The sequence below is a fragment of the Trachemys scripta genome, chromosome 10 (assembly GCF_013100865.1).
Source record: "Trachemys scripta elegans isolate TJP31775 chromosome 10, CAS_Tse_1.0, whole genome shotgun sequence".
Lineage (NCBI taxonomy): Eukaryota > Metazoa > Chordata > Testudines > Emydidae > Trachemys > Trachemys scripta.
This window is the reverse complement of record NC_048307.1, coordinates 25563710-25576919: the sequence shown is the minus strand read 5'-3', so window position 1 is coordinate 25576919 and position 13210 is coordinate 25563710. Positions and strand designations below refer to the sequence as shown.

General features: G+C 40.3%; 1 protein-coding gene across 4 annotated transcripts in view; it reads left to right on the top strand.

Annotated features, from left to right (window-relative positions):
* ABAT (4-aminobutyrate aminotransferase) overlaps positions 1-13210 on the top strand; it is a 150834-nt gene that overhangs the window by 119260 nt on the left and 18364 nt on the right. For all 4 annotated transcript variants that reach the window (XM_034783527.1, XM_034783530.1, XM_034783529.1 and 1 more), the window contains exons 7-8: positions 10131-10211; positions 11556-11648. In XM_034783527.1, the coding sequence (XP_034639418.1) occupies positions 10131-10211; positions 11556-11648 (174 nt within the window). The remainder of the gene's footprint in view (positions 1-10130; positions 10212-11555; positions 11649-13210) is intronic.

Sequence of the window (13210 nt, the reverse complement as noted above, 5' to 3'; positions counted from 1 at the left end):
ACTGTTAGTATCCTGGTTTTATTTCTAGAGTGGATGATATAGGCCTCCATCAGTTCAGTGGGAAAAAAGACAGAATTGAGTCACCCAGAACCCGTCTGTGCATTGTCCATTTCTGGCAATGCTTTGTCTTGGCAACTGTAGGCAATATGTCCATTTGCACTGAAGTATACTGAAAGCATTTAGTTCCATAGTCAGGGAATTACGAAAAGCAAGGGCTTCTGGAAACCTACTGCAGCCAACAGTGATATATGGGGGTGTGATTGCAGACTGCTGAGTGTCAGCCATACTGTGAAAATGCATTCCCGTTCCCAGGGCTGGTCTCCACTAGAAAATTTGATTGACAAAGCTGTGTCACTCAGGGATGTGAAAAATCCATACTCCTGAGCAACGTAGTTAAGACAACCTAAGTCCCTGTGTAGATAGTACTAGATGGATGGAGGTGGATTGTCTACACCAGTTGAAGGACCCCTTTTGTCAGTATAGGTAGTGTCTACATTGAATCACTACAGTGGTGCAGCTGAAGCACGTAGCTGCGCCCCTGTAGCACTTCATGTAGACTAGCCCTTAGTCTTACTCTTACCGGAGTAATCTCCCCTGAGGCACCAAAAATATTCCAGGGACTTTGTTTATTGTTAATGATAAGAATAAAATTTACTTCTGAGGATTATGTCCTTATTTTTTTTAATGCATCATGTACTATATTTGTATCCCATTGTGAAGAATCTATTCTCGCTAATTTGAAATGGTGGCAGATGATTTAAATGTTCTATTTCTCTTGTTGCTGGGCTTATCTCTTTTTAACAACAAAAGAAAAACATACTTTCTTCTCGGAATGTCCCATAATCCATTAATCTGTTGTGAATTTTTCTCAAGCATCTAGTTTTATGTGGCAACTTTTCTCTAGTAAAGACAAAAGTTAAATAAGAGCTCTAGTACACACCAAACAAAATTTGCTGTTCAAACAATTGGAGAGGAATATCTGTATTTAGATTTATTTAAGTCTGAGCCTACAGAAGTAAACATTGTTTCTGAAATTACATATTTTTATAAATTATGAAATTTTGGCTAGTGTCCAGTTAGATCCTGTGTATTTTTCAAGAATTCTGATGATTTCCTTACACATTGTAAATATTGCAATTCACATCTCTCGTTGCTCTGATCATGTTCCATGCATTTCCTGAATAAGATGAGCTTCACTCCCCAAGAAAGAGATTGAAAAATATCAAATAACATGCAGACTGCCTTTCACTGAAAAACATAGAGGATTTAGGAAAACACTCTCTTCTCTCTGGAGACCTATAAGGACTTACTTCACTGGAGCTCAGACTGTAATTCTAATGAGAACTTGGGAAAAGTAGCATTGTTTTGTAGTAATCATGGGTTGTTGAGCCTGCTTTGATACATGAATTCATTGCCAAACATTACTGACTTGTACTTAATTCACTTTTAATATACCGGGAAAAGTAGCATATTGTTTGACAATAGAACATCTGCAAAGATTAAAATCTGTACTATGGAGGAACACGTCAATCCATGATATTCCATTCAAGTCACTTGAATAAATTTACCAAATTCATCTGTGTTAATAATTTAACAGTGATTTTAAGAACAAAAACTGTTTTTCAAACAGTGTACTACTGTACAAGTTGGTGCTCACTGACTCCCCACTCAGTTATCATCTACAGACCACCAACACCAAACTCTATTCTATAAGGGTTTTTATACCATGGTCATTGCCATAGTATCTGAGTACCTTCTAGGAGTGCATTAAGCAACTTGACTAACTGCTGTCATATGTTTTGTTCACTCATCCTGTTCCCAGAGGAAGTAGCAGTGGAGTGTCTTGTTTTGATAGCATGGATTTATTTTGTTTGTTTTCTCTGTGTGTGTATGTTAGAGAAAGCAAGGTCAAAGAAATCCACTTTGCACTTGGAATGGGAAGTGTTGAGGTTTGTGATAGTCCTATCCTGGGGAGTTAATTTCCTAAGCTAGTGTAGAGTACAGAGGCTACTGTGCGCATATCACACCTGTCCTGTGTTGCTGAAGAGCATTTTGTATTAATTGGAATTATGTAAGTGTTGAAGGTTTCATGCCCAGATATATTACATTGCTATAGTCCATTTGAGAGGTGATGAAGTCCTGAATAACTAAGGCCAGGTTTTCATCCATCAGGATGGGATGGAGTCTCCCAGCCAACCAGAGATTAGGTAGAAAGCATTACTTGTGGTTGTTGTGGTGTGAGGAATTCAAGAGTACTCCTAGACTATGGACTGAATTGACCAATTTTGGACGTGAACTTTCAATCACAGAAGACTCTACCATGGCTGAAAACTCCTCAGAATACTTTCCTTTGCCCTCTTTGGCTTGGATTCAGATTCAGCCAGTTGTTCATCCATAAGCTGATCTCATGCAAGCCCTTGGCCATCTTGGTGGTGGTTGACATGGTCATAAGTGTTGAAGAGCTGTGTATCATCTGCATATTGCTGGCACTTGAGTCCATGTCATCTGACCAGTTCACCCAGTGTTTCCATATAGATGTGGAAAAGAACCAGAGAGAGAATTAATATTTGTGGAACCCCCCCAATTGAAGGATCTAGTGATGGAAGTGCAGTTCCCATTACTGGTCTTTGGTGTGTCACTCCAAGAAGGACTGAAAACATTTTGGCACATCACCCTGAACTCCTGCCACCTCTGTCAGGTGAAACAGCAGTATCTCATGGTCAATAGTGTTGAATGCTGCAGAGAGGTCTAGGACGATGAGAATGGATGTCTGGCCTCTATCCATTGTCAGGAGGAGATCATCCATCAGTGCCACTAAAGCAGTTTCAGTTCTGTGTCTGAGTCTAAAGCCAGATTGTGCTGGGTCTAGTATGTTGGCTTCACTTAGATGAGCTTGTAGTTAGTCTTTCGCTAGCTTCTCTGTGGTGGGGCAAATCTTGCTGCTGCACCTCTGCAGGTGCTGAGGACTCTTGTAGTGGAGACGTTTTGTTTCTACTGAGTAAGAGAGGGAAGAATTGGGGAGGACCCCACCTCTGGGAAGCAAAGAGGAGTCCAGCTCCACAGCGTGTCCCTGCATGTTGTTGCACAGAAGAAAATTGGGGATAGAGCTTGTCATAAATATAAAGGGAAGGGTAACAACCTTCCTGTATACAGTACTATAAAATCCCTCCTGGCCAGAGGCACAAAATCCTTTTACCTGTAAAGGGTTAAGAAGCTCAGGTAACCTAGCTGGCACCTGACCAAAAGGACCAATAAGGGGACAAGATACTTTCAAATCGGGGGGGGGGGGGAAGGGGAAGAGCTTTGTTTTGTCTGTTCTTTGTCTGTCTGTTCTGTGTGCTTGCCGGAGACAGATCAAGAAAGCAAGCAAACCAACTCCATTAGTATTAGTAAGTACTAGCGAAGGAAGCTTACTTTTATTTTGGCTTGTGATTTCCTTTGTCTAAGAGGAAGGTTTATACCAGGTTTTGTAACTTTAAGGTTTTGCCTAGAGGGGAGATCCTCTGTGTTCTCAAGTCTTTTGTTATTCTGTAAAGTACTTACCATCCCAATTTTACAGAGGTAATTCTTTTACCTTTTCTTTAATTAAAATTATTCTTTTAAGAACCTGATTGATTTTTCATTATTTTAAGATCCAAGGGTTTGGGTCTGTGTTCACCTGTACCAATTGGTGAGGATATTATTCTCAAGTCTGCCCAGAAAAAGGGGTGTAGGGGCTTGGGGGGATATTTGGGGAAAGTAGGGCTCCAAGTGGCCCTCCCTAAAATGTTTGTTTAAATCACTTGGTGGTGGCAGCGTTACCTAATCCAAGGTACAAGGAAGGATTTGTGCCTTGGGGAGTTTTTAACCTAAGCTAGTAGAAATAAGCTTAGGGGGGTCTTCATGAGGGTCCCCACATCTGTACCCTAAAGTTCAGAGTAGGGAGGGAACCCTGACAGAGCTGGAGACTCCATTGCTACAAAGATCATCCAATCTTCTCCACGCCTTCGAGAGAGGGTGCTACGGCTATGGAGGCTACTCCAGCCTTAGTGGTGCTGAATGGCTCAGGGCTTGACGAAGAGAATAGATTCCTCTCTCTTGTCTGCTGGGAATTCTGCAGCTGCCAATCAGATTACTCAGACGTAATGCTGGGAGAGGCTGTTGGCCAACGAGAGACTAGTTACCGACAACATAAATGCGATGAGTAGAGAACACCATCATCTGCTTAGCCCATTGTTACAATCTGAAAGAAGAAATTTACCATGCTAGTGCACAAAGGAGAACCTCCCTAAAATGCAGTCATGGTAAAGGGGCATGCTTCAGGCTCCTAGGAGGTTGGCCACACAAATAAAAGGAACCAGAACACCAAACCATTGATTTTATTGGAAACATTTTGAACCTGAGCTGCTAAGCTGAGTGGAAGGCAGCACGGAGACAACCAGAATCTTCAATGTCCAACCAATCTTTGGTGAAAGCCAGCCTCCTTGGGTAAGAATAAATGCACATCATAGAGTCATACAATCATAGGACTAGAAGGGACCTCAAGAGGTCATCTAGTCCAGTCCTCTGCACTTATGGCAGGAATAAGTATTATCTAGACCATCCCTGACAGGTGTTTGTCTAACCCGCTCTTAAAAATCTCCAATGATGAGATTCCACAACCTCCCTAGGCAATTTATTCCAGTGCTTAACCACCCTGACAGTTAGGAAGTTTTTCTTAATATCCAACCTAAACCTCCCTTGCTGCAATTTAAGCCCATTGCTTCTTGTTCCTATCCTGTTATCATGTCCCCTCTCAGTCTTCTCTTCTCCAGACTAAACCAACCCAGTTTTTTCAATCTTCCCTCCTAGGTGATGTTTTCTAGACCTTTAATCATTTTTGTTGTTGTTCTTTGGACACTCTCCAATTTGTCCACATCTTTCCGGAAATATGGCGCCCAGAACTAGACAATACTCCAGCTGAGGCCTCATCAGTGTGGAGTAGAGTGGAAGAATTACTTCACATGTATTGCTTTCAACACTTCTGCTAATACATCCCAGAAAGATGTTTTTTTTTTTTTTTTTTACAACAGTGTTACACTATTGACTCATATTTAGCTTGTGGTCCATTATGACCCCCAGATCCCTTTCCACAGCACTCCTTCCCAGGCAGTCATTTCCCATTTTGTGTGTGCAACTGATTATTTCTTTCTAAATGGAGTACTTTGCATTTGTCCTTATTGCATTTCATGCTATTTACTTCAGACCATTTCTCCACTTTGTCCAGATCATTTTGAATTTTAAACTTATCCTCAAAAGCATTTGCAACCCCTCCCAGCTTCGTATCATCCACAAACTTTATAAGTGTACTCTGTATGCCATTATCTAAATCATGGATGAAGATATTGAACAGAACTGGACCCAGAACTGATCCCTGCGGGACCCCACTCATTATGCCCTTCCAGCATGACTGTGAACTACTGATAATTACTCTCTGGGAATGGTTTTTCATTCAGTTTTGCATCCACCTTATAGTAGCTCCATCTAGGTTGCATTATCCTAGTTTGTTTATGAGACGGTCATGCGAGACAGGATCAAAAGCTACTAATGTCAAGATATAACACGTCTACCGCTTCCCCCTTATCCACAAAGCTCATTACTCTGTCAAAGAAAGCTGTCAGGTTGGTTTGACAGGATTTGTTCTTGACAAATCCATGCTGACTGTTACTTATCACCTTATTATCTTCTAGATGTTTGCAAATTGATTGCTTAATTATTTGCTTCATTGTCTCTCCCCTCTTCCATGACTTTTCAAAGATAATCGCTAATGGCTCAGCTATCTCCTCAGTCAGTTCCTTGGGTATTCTAGGATGCGTTTCATCAGGCCCTGGTGACTTGAAGACATCTAATTTGCTAACTAATTTTTTTAACTTGTTCTTTCTCTATTTTAGCCTCTGATCCTACCTCATTTTCACTGGCATTCACTATGTTAGATGTCCTATCACCACCAACTTTTTTGGTGAAAACCGAAACAAAGAAGTTACTGAGCACCCTTGCCATTTCCACATGCTCTCTTGTTGTTTTTCCCCATCATTGAGTAACAGGCCTATCCTGTCCTTGGTCTTCCTCTTGCTTCTAATGTATTTGAAGAATGTTTTCTTGTTACCCTTTATGTCTCTAGATAGTTTGATCTCATTTTATGCCTTGGCCTTTCTAATTTTATCCCTACATACTTGTATTATTTGTTTATATTCATTCTTTGTAATTTGACCTAGTTTCCATTTTTTGTAGGACTCTTTTTTGATTTTTAGATCAGTGAAGGTCTCCTGATTAAGCCAGGGTGGTCTCTTGCCATACTTCCTATCTTTCCTGTGCAGTGGGATAGTTTGCTCTTGTGCCCTTAATAAAGTCTCTTTGAAAAACTGCCAACTGTCTTCAGTTGTTTCTCCCCTTAGATTTGCTTCCCAGGGGATCTTACCTACCAACTCCCTGAGTTTGCTAAAGTCTGCCTTCTTAAAATCCATATTCTCTTTTTTGCTGTTCTCCCTCCTACCATTCCTTTGAATCATGAACTCTACCATTTCATGATCACTTTCACCCAAGCTGCCTTCCACGGTCAAATTCTCAACCAGTTCCTCCCTATTTGTCAAAATCAAATCTAGAACAGCCTCTCCCCTAGTAGCTTTCTCCAGTTTCTGAAATAAAAAATTGTCTCCAATACATTCTAAGAGCTTGTTGGATAATCTGTGCCCTGCTGTGTTATTTTCCCAACAGATATCTGAGTAGTCGAAGTCCCCCATCACCACCAAGTCCTGTGCTTTGGATGATTTTGTTAGTTTTTGTTTTTTTTTAAAAAAAAGCCTAATCTACCTCTTCTTTCTGGTTTGGTATTCTGTAGTAGACCCCTACCAAGACATCACCCTTATTTTTTTTACCCCTTTTATCCTTACCCACACATCCTAATGTGTGAGAGAATTACATGCACAGTGGCAACAGTCCAGTGGATAGGTCACTGGACTGGAAATCCAGGAGTCTTGGATTCTACTTCCAGCTTAGCCATTGACTGGGTGTGGACTCTTGGAGAAAGCACTTCACCTCTCTGTGCCTCCATTTCCCCATCCGTGAAATAAGGATAATGATACTCGCCTTTGCAAAGTGTTTGAGATCTATGGATGAAAGGTGTTAAATATTACTTATCATGCCATTTACTTTAAACGGCAAACACAAATATACTATAGTACAATAGAGCCTTCCAGGTATCTCCCAAAGACGGCATGGAAAACAGAACTGAAGAAAGCAAACAATCATTCAGGGATGTATTAGCAGGAGTGTTGTAAGCAAGACACAAGAAGTAATTCTTTCATTCTACTCAGCATAAGGCCTCAACTGGAGTACTGTGTCATGTTCTGGGCACCACACTTCAGGAAAGATGTGGACAAATTAGAGAAAGTCCAGAGGAGAGCAACAAAAATGATTAAAGGCAGTACTTAATTTGTGTCTGGGCTTGCCAGGGCTGAGACCCAGCACCTCTAGGCTTGGCAGTTCATCACTCTGGCACCTCTGGGCTTGCTGCATCAGTTATAAAAGTAAAAAGAAAAAATTGTTTGAGCCCTGGCACCTCTTTCATTACAAATTAAGCACTGATTAAATGTCTAGAAAACATGACTGTCAAGGTTCCTTCCCCACTCTGAACTTTAGGGTACAGATATGGGGACCTGCATGAAAACCTCTAACCTTCTCTACCAGCTTAGATCTGCTTTTGCTGCCACCACTCCCAATGTGCTAACTCCCTTCCCTGGGTAGCCTTGAGAGACTCCTCCACCAATTCCCTGGTGAACACTGATCCAAAACACCTTGGATCTTAACGCAAGAAGGAATTAATCATTCCCTCTCCCCCCTTTCCCTCCCCCCCCCACCAATTCCTGGTGAGTCCAGATCAATCCCCTTGCATCTTAAAACAAGGAAAAATCAATCCGGTTCTTAAAAAGAAGGTTTTTAATTAAAGAAAATTAAAGGTAAAAATCATCTCTGTAAAATCAGGATGGAAAATAACTTTACAGGGTAATCAAACTTAAAGAGCCCAGAGGAACCCCCTCTAGCCTTAGGTTCAAAGTTACAGCAAACAGAAATAAACACTCTAGCAAAAGGTAGATTTACAAGTTAAAAAAACAAAGATAAAACTAACACGCCTTGCCTGGCTGTACTTACAAGTTTGAAATATGAGAGACTTGTTCAGAAGATTTGGAGAGCATGGATTGATGTCTGGTCCCTCTTAGTTCCAAGAGCGAACAACCACCAAAACAAAGAGCACAAACAAAAGCCTTCCCCCCACCAAGATTTGAAAGTATCTTGTCCCCTTATTGGTCCTTTAGGTTAGGTGTCAGCCAGGTTACCTGAGCTTCTTAACCCTTTACAGGTAAAAGGATTTTGGAGTCTCTGGCCAGGAGGGATTTTATAATACTGTACACAGGAGAGCTGTTACCCTTCCCTTTATAGTTATGACAATGAGGAACTATTGAAAAAATTGGGTTTCTTTAGTCTGGAGAAGAGAAGACTTATGTGGGGGGGACAGAAGTCTTCTAGTATGTAAAGGTTGTTATAAAGAAGCGAGTGATTTAATTGTTCTCCTTAACTACTGAGGACAGGACAAGAAGGAATAGGTTTAAATTGCAGCAAGGGAGATTTAGGTTAACCATTAGGAAAAACTTGCTAACTATAAGGGTAGTTAAGCACCAGAACAAATTACCTAGGGAGGTTGTGGAATCTTCATCATTGGAAGTTTTTTAAGAACAGGTTAAACAAACACATGTCAGGGATGAGCTGGATAATTCTTAGTTCTGCCTCAGTGCAGGGGACTGGACTAGATGTCCTATCGAGGTCCTTTCATTCCTACATTTCTGTGATTCTATGAATATCATCTCTGCTTTCTCATATGCATATGCATCCGAAGAAGTGGGCTGTAGTCCACGAAAGCTTATGCTCTAATAAATTTGTTAGTCTCTAAGGTGCCACAAGTACTCCTGTTCTTCTTTTTGCGGATACAGACTAACACGGCTGCTACTCTGAAATCTGCTTTCTCAGCCATTGTTCATGTCAGTCTTCTCTGCGTAGCTCTGTCTCACCAGTTAGATTACCTTTATGAGTATTGGGGATTGGAACTGGTTCAGTGTTGCAACAGCATTTTGAGACACTTCATGTGCAGCTGAGTAGACACAATCAACTCAAAATGTAAACTATGGCCAGTAGTTTGGATGATTTTAACCCCCTTCTCTCACAATCCAGTACCAATCTGATCAACCTCTGAGCGCAAAATCAAGTTGCTACTAAAACTAAGCTGCACAAAGCCATTGAATGCAATTTTACATAATCTGGTGTAGCAGTATCTCTCATTAAATCAGAACAGAAATCCCCATTCCTCCTACAGCATCCATTCATCCAGACATGGTTTTGCCTAACATGTTGCTCCCTTGATGTACTACTCACTATTGTAAATGTGAGAGGATTTTATAAGGGAAAGAGCATGTGTGTTTGTGTGCATAATTTTATTGCAGGGAAACTATTTTATTGCAAGAATTGCTTTGCTGATTCTTGCAGCTTATCTTTCTCCTGTCCTTTGAACATATCTTTGTCTAGTTCCCCCAGCCTCAAAATCCTATACTGTCATAATATCTGGAGGGTGTTTATACCCACAGTGTTCAGAACTGGTCTCCCTTGAAGCCTGATAAGGAAGAAACTGTTACACTATCTTAATTAAATTTGGGTTTAGCCATTCTAACTGAAGCCAAATAATTAAGGCTTTAAAGTTTATTTCCTCTGTATAAAAGGAACTGAGATTTTGGTGAAAGAATAGGGTGAAGGGATAAAAGATCAGTGTTAAAGAAAAAACATTTAGTGCAGTCTAGAATATTTCTCTTTAAAGGTGACCCTCAAAGAAAATAAAATTTGGGCTTAGACAGAAAAATGGGTGAATTTATTGAGACTTGAATATTTTCAGTTATTTTTAAAACTTCTGTATCATAACTGCAAATATTTAAGAATTTGCCTAATGTTAGTGTACTTGAACTTTAGACTTAGTTTAATTTATATTTACATTTTTTGAATCGCAATCTCAACATCACAGATTTTTTCTTATGATGTTAAATACTTACCGTTTCTCTTCCTTCACTTTTTAGAGTACATTTGTTAACAGACCTGCTCTTGGGATTTTACCTCCAGAGAATTTTGCTGAAAACTTAAAGGAATCTTTGCTTTCGGTAAGTTTAAGAATGAACTATGATGATTTACCATATTCTAAGTCTGCATATTCTCCAAAGTGCATGTATGGTATGAACCCGCCCCGAGAGGAAGGATCTGAAATTTCTGTTGCATCAGTAAATTGCAAAGTTACTTAATCACAAATAAGAAATAGAGCTCTGTGTAACTATCTTAAACACCCCCCATTAGAATATTCCTACCATCCATATTAACACTGATGAAGGGGTTCAGAAGGTATGAAACACAATGAAAAATGCAGTAGCTGCTTTAGTTAATGAGACTACTCACATTCTTAAAGTTAAGCATCTGCTTTGCTTGATCAGGGCCTAAAGAGCATAACAAAATCCAACCTACAATGCTTAAAGCCATGATGGAAACAGGATTTGAAGAGATTTTAAGGAACGACAGGATTTTTTTTAAAAGATCATCAGAGAACTGACCAGATGGTGCTGCTCTTCTGCTCTTGAAGAGATTCAAAAGTTGGAACTATTATTAAATAATCATTATTCTATATTCTTGAAGATATCTACTGAAATTATGGATAATGAGACTGAGTGTTGAGAGTAATCATCGCTTACAGATTGAAGAACTAAACATCAAAGGAAGCAATGTTTTTGCTTTGTTGGTGTTCTACCCCTTTTCCAGTTTATGAATGCCCTTTCATAAGTGGGAAATTTCACATGGAACCCAGAAAGTACAAGGCTAAAGTTCTGTCTAACAATCCTTTAGCTCAAAGTGTGAATAGCTAAAGATGAGGCCTCCAAACCTTCCATTGTTGTATTTTCACTAGAGGCTTTCTCCAAGTGACGCATTGTTTGTCAACCTTCTTCTCCTTGTATGCCGAGCATGTGGAGCTTGGCATTGAGGTTATTTTCCATGTGTGCCTTTCTCCAGATGGTGGTTATTCGTGTAATTATTCTGTAAAGGAATAATCTTTCTTTGTTAAAATTGTGATCAATGTTTATGAAGAAACATGTGGTATTCAGGGTACAGACTTACCAGGGTAAAAATAAAAGCATTTGAATAGGAAATGTTGTGGTTTAACTGTTAGCAGCTGTATCACCTGCCTTCCCCTTTTCAAGAGAATGGGATCCGTAAATGAAGCTGGATGTTCCCATGCAGAGAACTTTGCAGATGAAATTTCAAAGAGAATCTCCCACCCTCCACCGTGATGAAATCAAACCTTTTATTCTCTTAAGAGCTGAATGTGAGAGGTGGTGGTGGTGTCTGCATGCAGACACTGCACTGGATTTATTCTGAGTAAGGGAATTAAATGGGGCTGGTTAGTATTTTTGCTTTGTTCCATAACTGCTATTTTAGCTTTATTATGTCTTTGTTGACAGGTGGCTCCTAAAGGCTTGCAACAGATTATCACCATGTCCTGTGGATCCTGCTCTAATGAAAACGCCTTTAAAGCAATATTCATGTGGTACAGGGTGAGTCAAAATTCTGAGTATGACTCTTTACAAAACTGCAGAACCTAGACATCAACAGTGCTTCGTAAGAACTGAATCTACATGGAATGTGTTCCTTTAGTTATACAATTATGGATTAAACTGTAGAAACCAGAATAGACCTTTGTACTTTTGACTTTCTCACTTGGAAGATCCCAGATGTGTCAGCAGCTTTCTCGCTACAAAACTATTGTTTTTTCTCCCTGTGCCGCCTCCTCTCCCTGGTCAGAATTAGGTGGATCAGGTAAAAATAGAGATATAAAATTCACATTTTGCTTGAACAAGTGATTATTTAAAGATCTGCTCTCTCATGAGCTGGCAGGGCTCCAAACAGAGCCTGTGTTTCTATCCTGGTTTCTACAATATTTATTTAGATTCCGGTCTGCTACAAACTCCACATTGAAAGGCATCCATACAATGCTTTGGGCTTCCTTGACACGCATTTTAAAAACATAAGAACACAGGAGATACAAAGTAAAGATCAGCCAGTGCAGCCGCACCCCTTCCTCCCTTTTACCATCACAAATCATTTGACTGATGCAGCTTAAAACCCTCCAGCACACTTTCTCACCAACCAGAAATTCTACCCTCAACTGGTCTGTCTTCTGACAATGCCTATGCAAACAAATGGGCTTTGTAGTGTATAAACTTGGGCTATTTCAGACTTGGGTGCAGTGAGGGGAAGAAGGGGACAAAAGCATTCCAAATGAAAGGAAAGCTGCTGATGCAACTGTGACAGTAAGGCATTGGAAGTGGAGAGAGCGAGGGACAGATACCAAGCAGTTTCTGGGTTTTTTAGGTCAAAACCAACACCTGAAATTCCACCTTGAAGCCAGTAGGCCCATATGGCTCATAGCAAAACTATTTTGGAAAAGCTTCATTCTTTAAAATTGTTGCAGTGCATTTTTGTTTCGGGCATTCCAAGGCCTGTGTGTGATTCTAGGGCAAAAAGGGGTTAGAAGAAGTTGGTTACAAAAGTACCAGTGAGGCTATCTTTTTAAACAAACATTTTTTTTCAAGCTTTTGTCTTAAAATGTGTTGCCTAAACTAAACATGCAAGGGTCTGGTATAAAATCTTCCTTGGCCCTAGTTTGGAAAGACAGCATTAAATTATGTCTACGCTACGGACCTTACAGCGGCAGAGCTGTATTGCTGCAGCTGCACCACTGTAAGGTCTCCTGCGTAGCTGCTCTGTGCTGGTGGAAGAGAACTCTCCTGCCGGCATAAGTAAACCACCCCCAATGAGTGGTGGTAGCTATGTCAGTGGGAGACGCTGTCCTATCGACATAGTGCTGTCCATACCAGTGCTTTTCTTGGTGAAACTTCTGTCGGTCAGGGGTGTGAAAAAGTGCTAGTATAAACAAAGCCTAAGTCACAAGTGGCTGTGCTCATTCACAGTCTCTCTCCTAATATCGTGAACTAAACTAGAGCTGGCCAAATCTTTTAACATCTCTGTGCATAGAAGATGTATACTGAATGGAATGTTGTTGAGTGACGGTATCATACAGTCAACCAGTTAAAGCTGCAGCAACCATTAGTTTAAA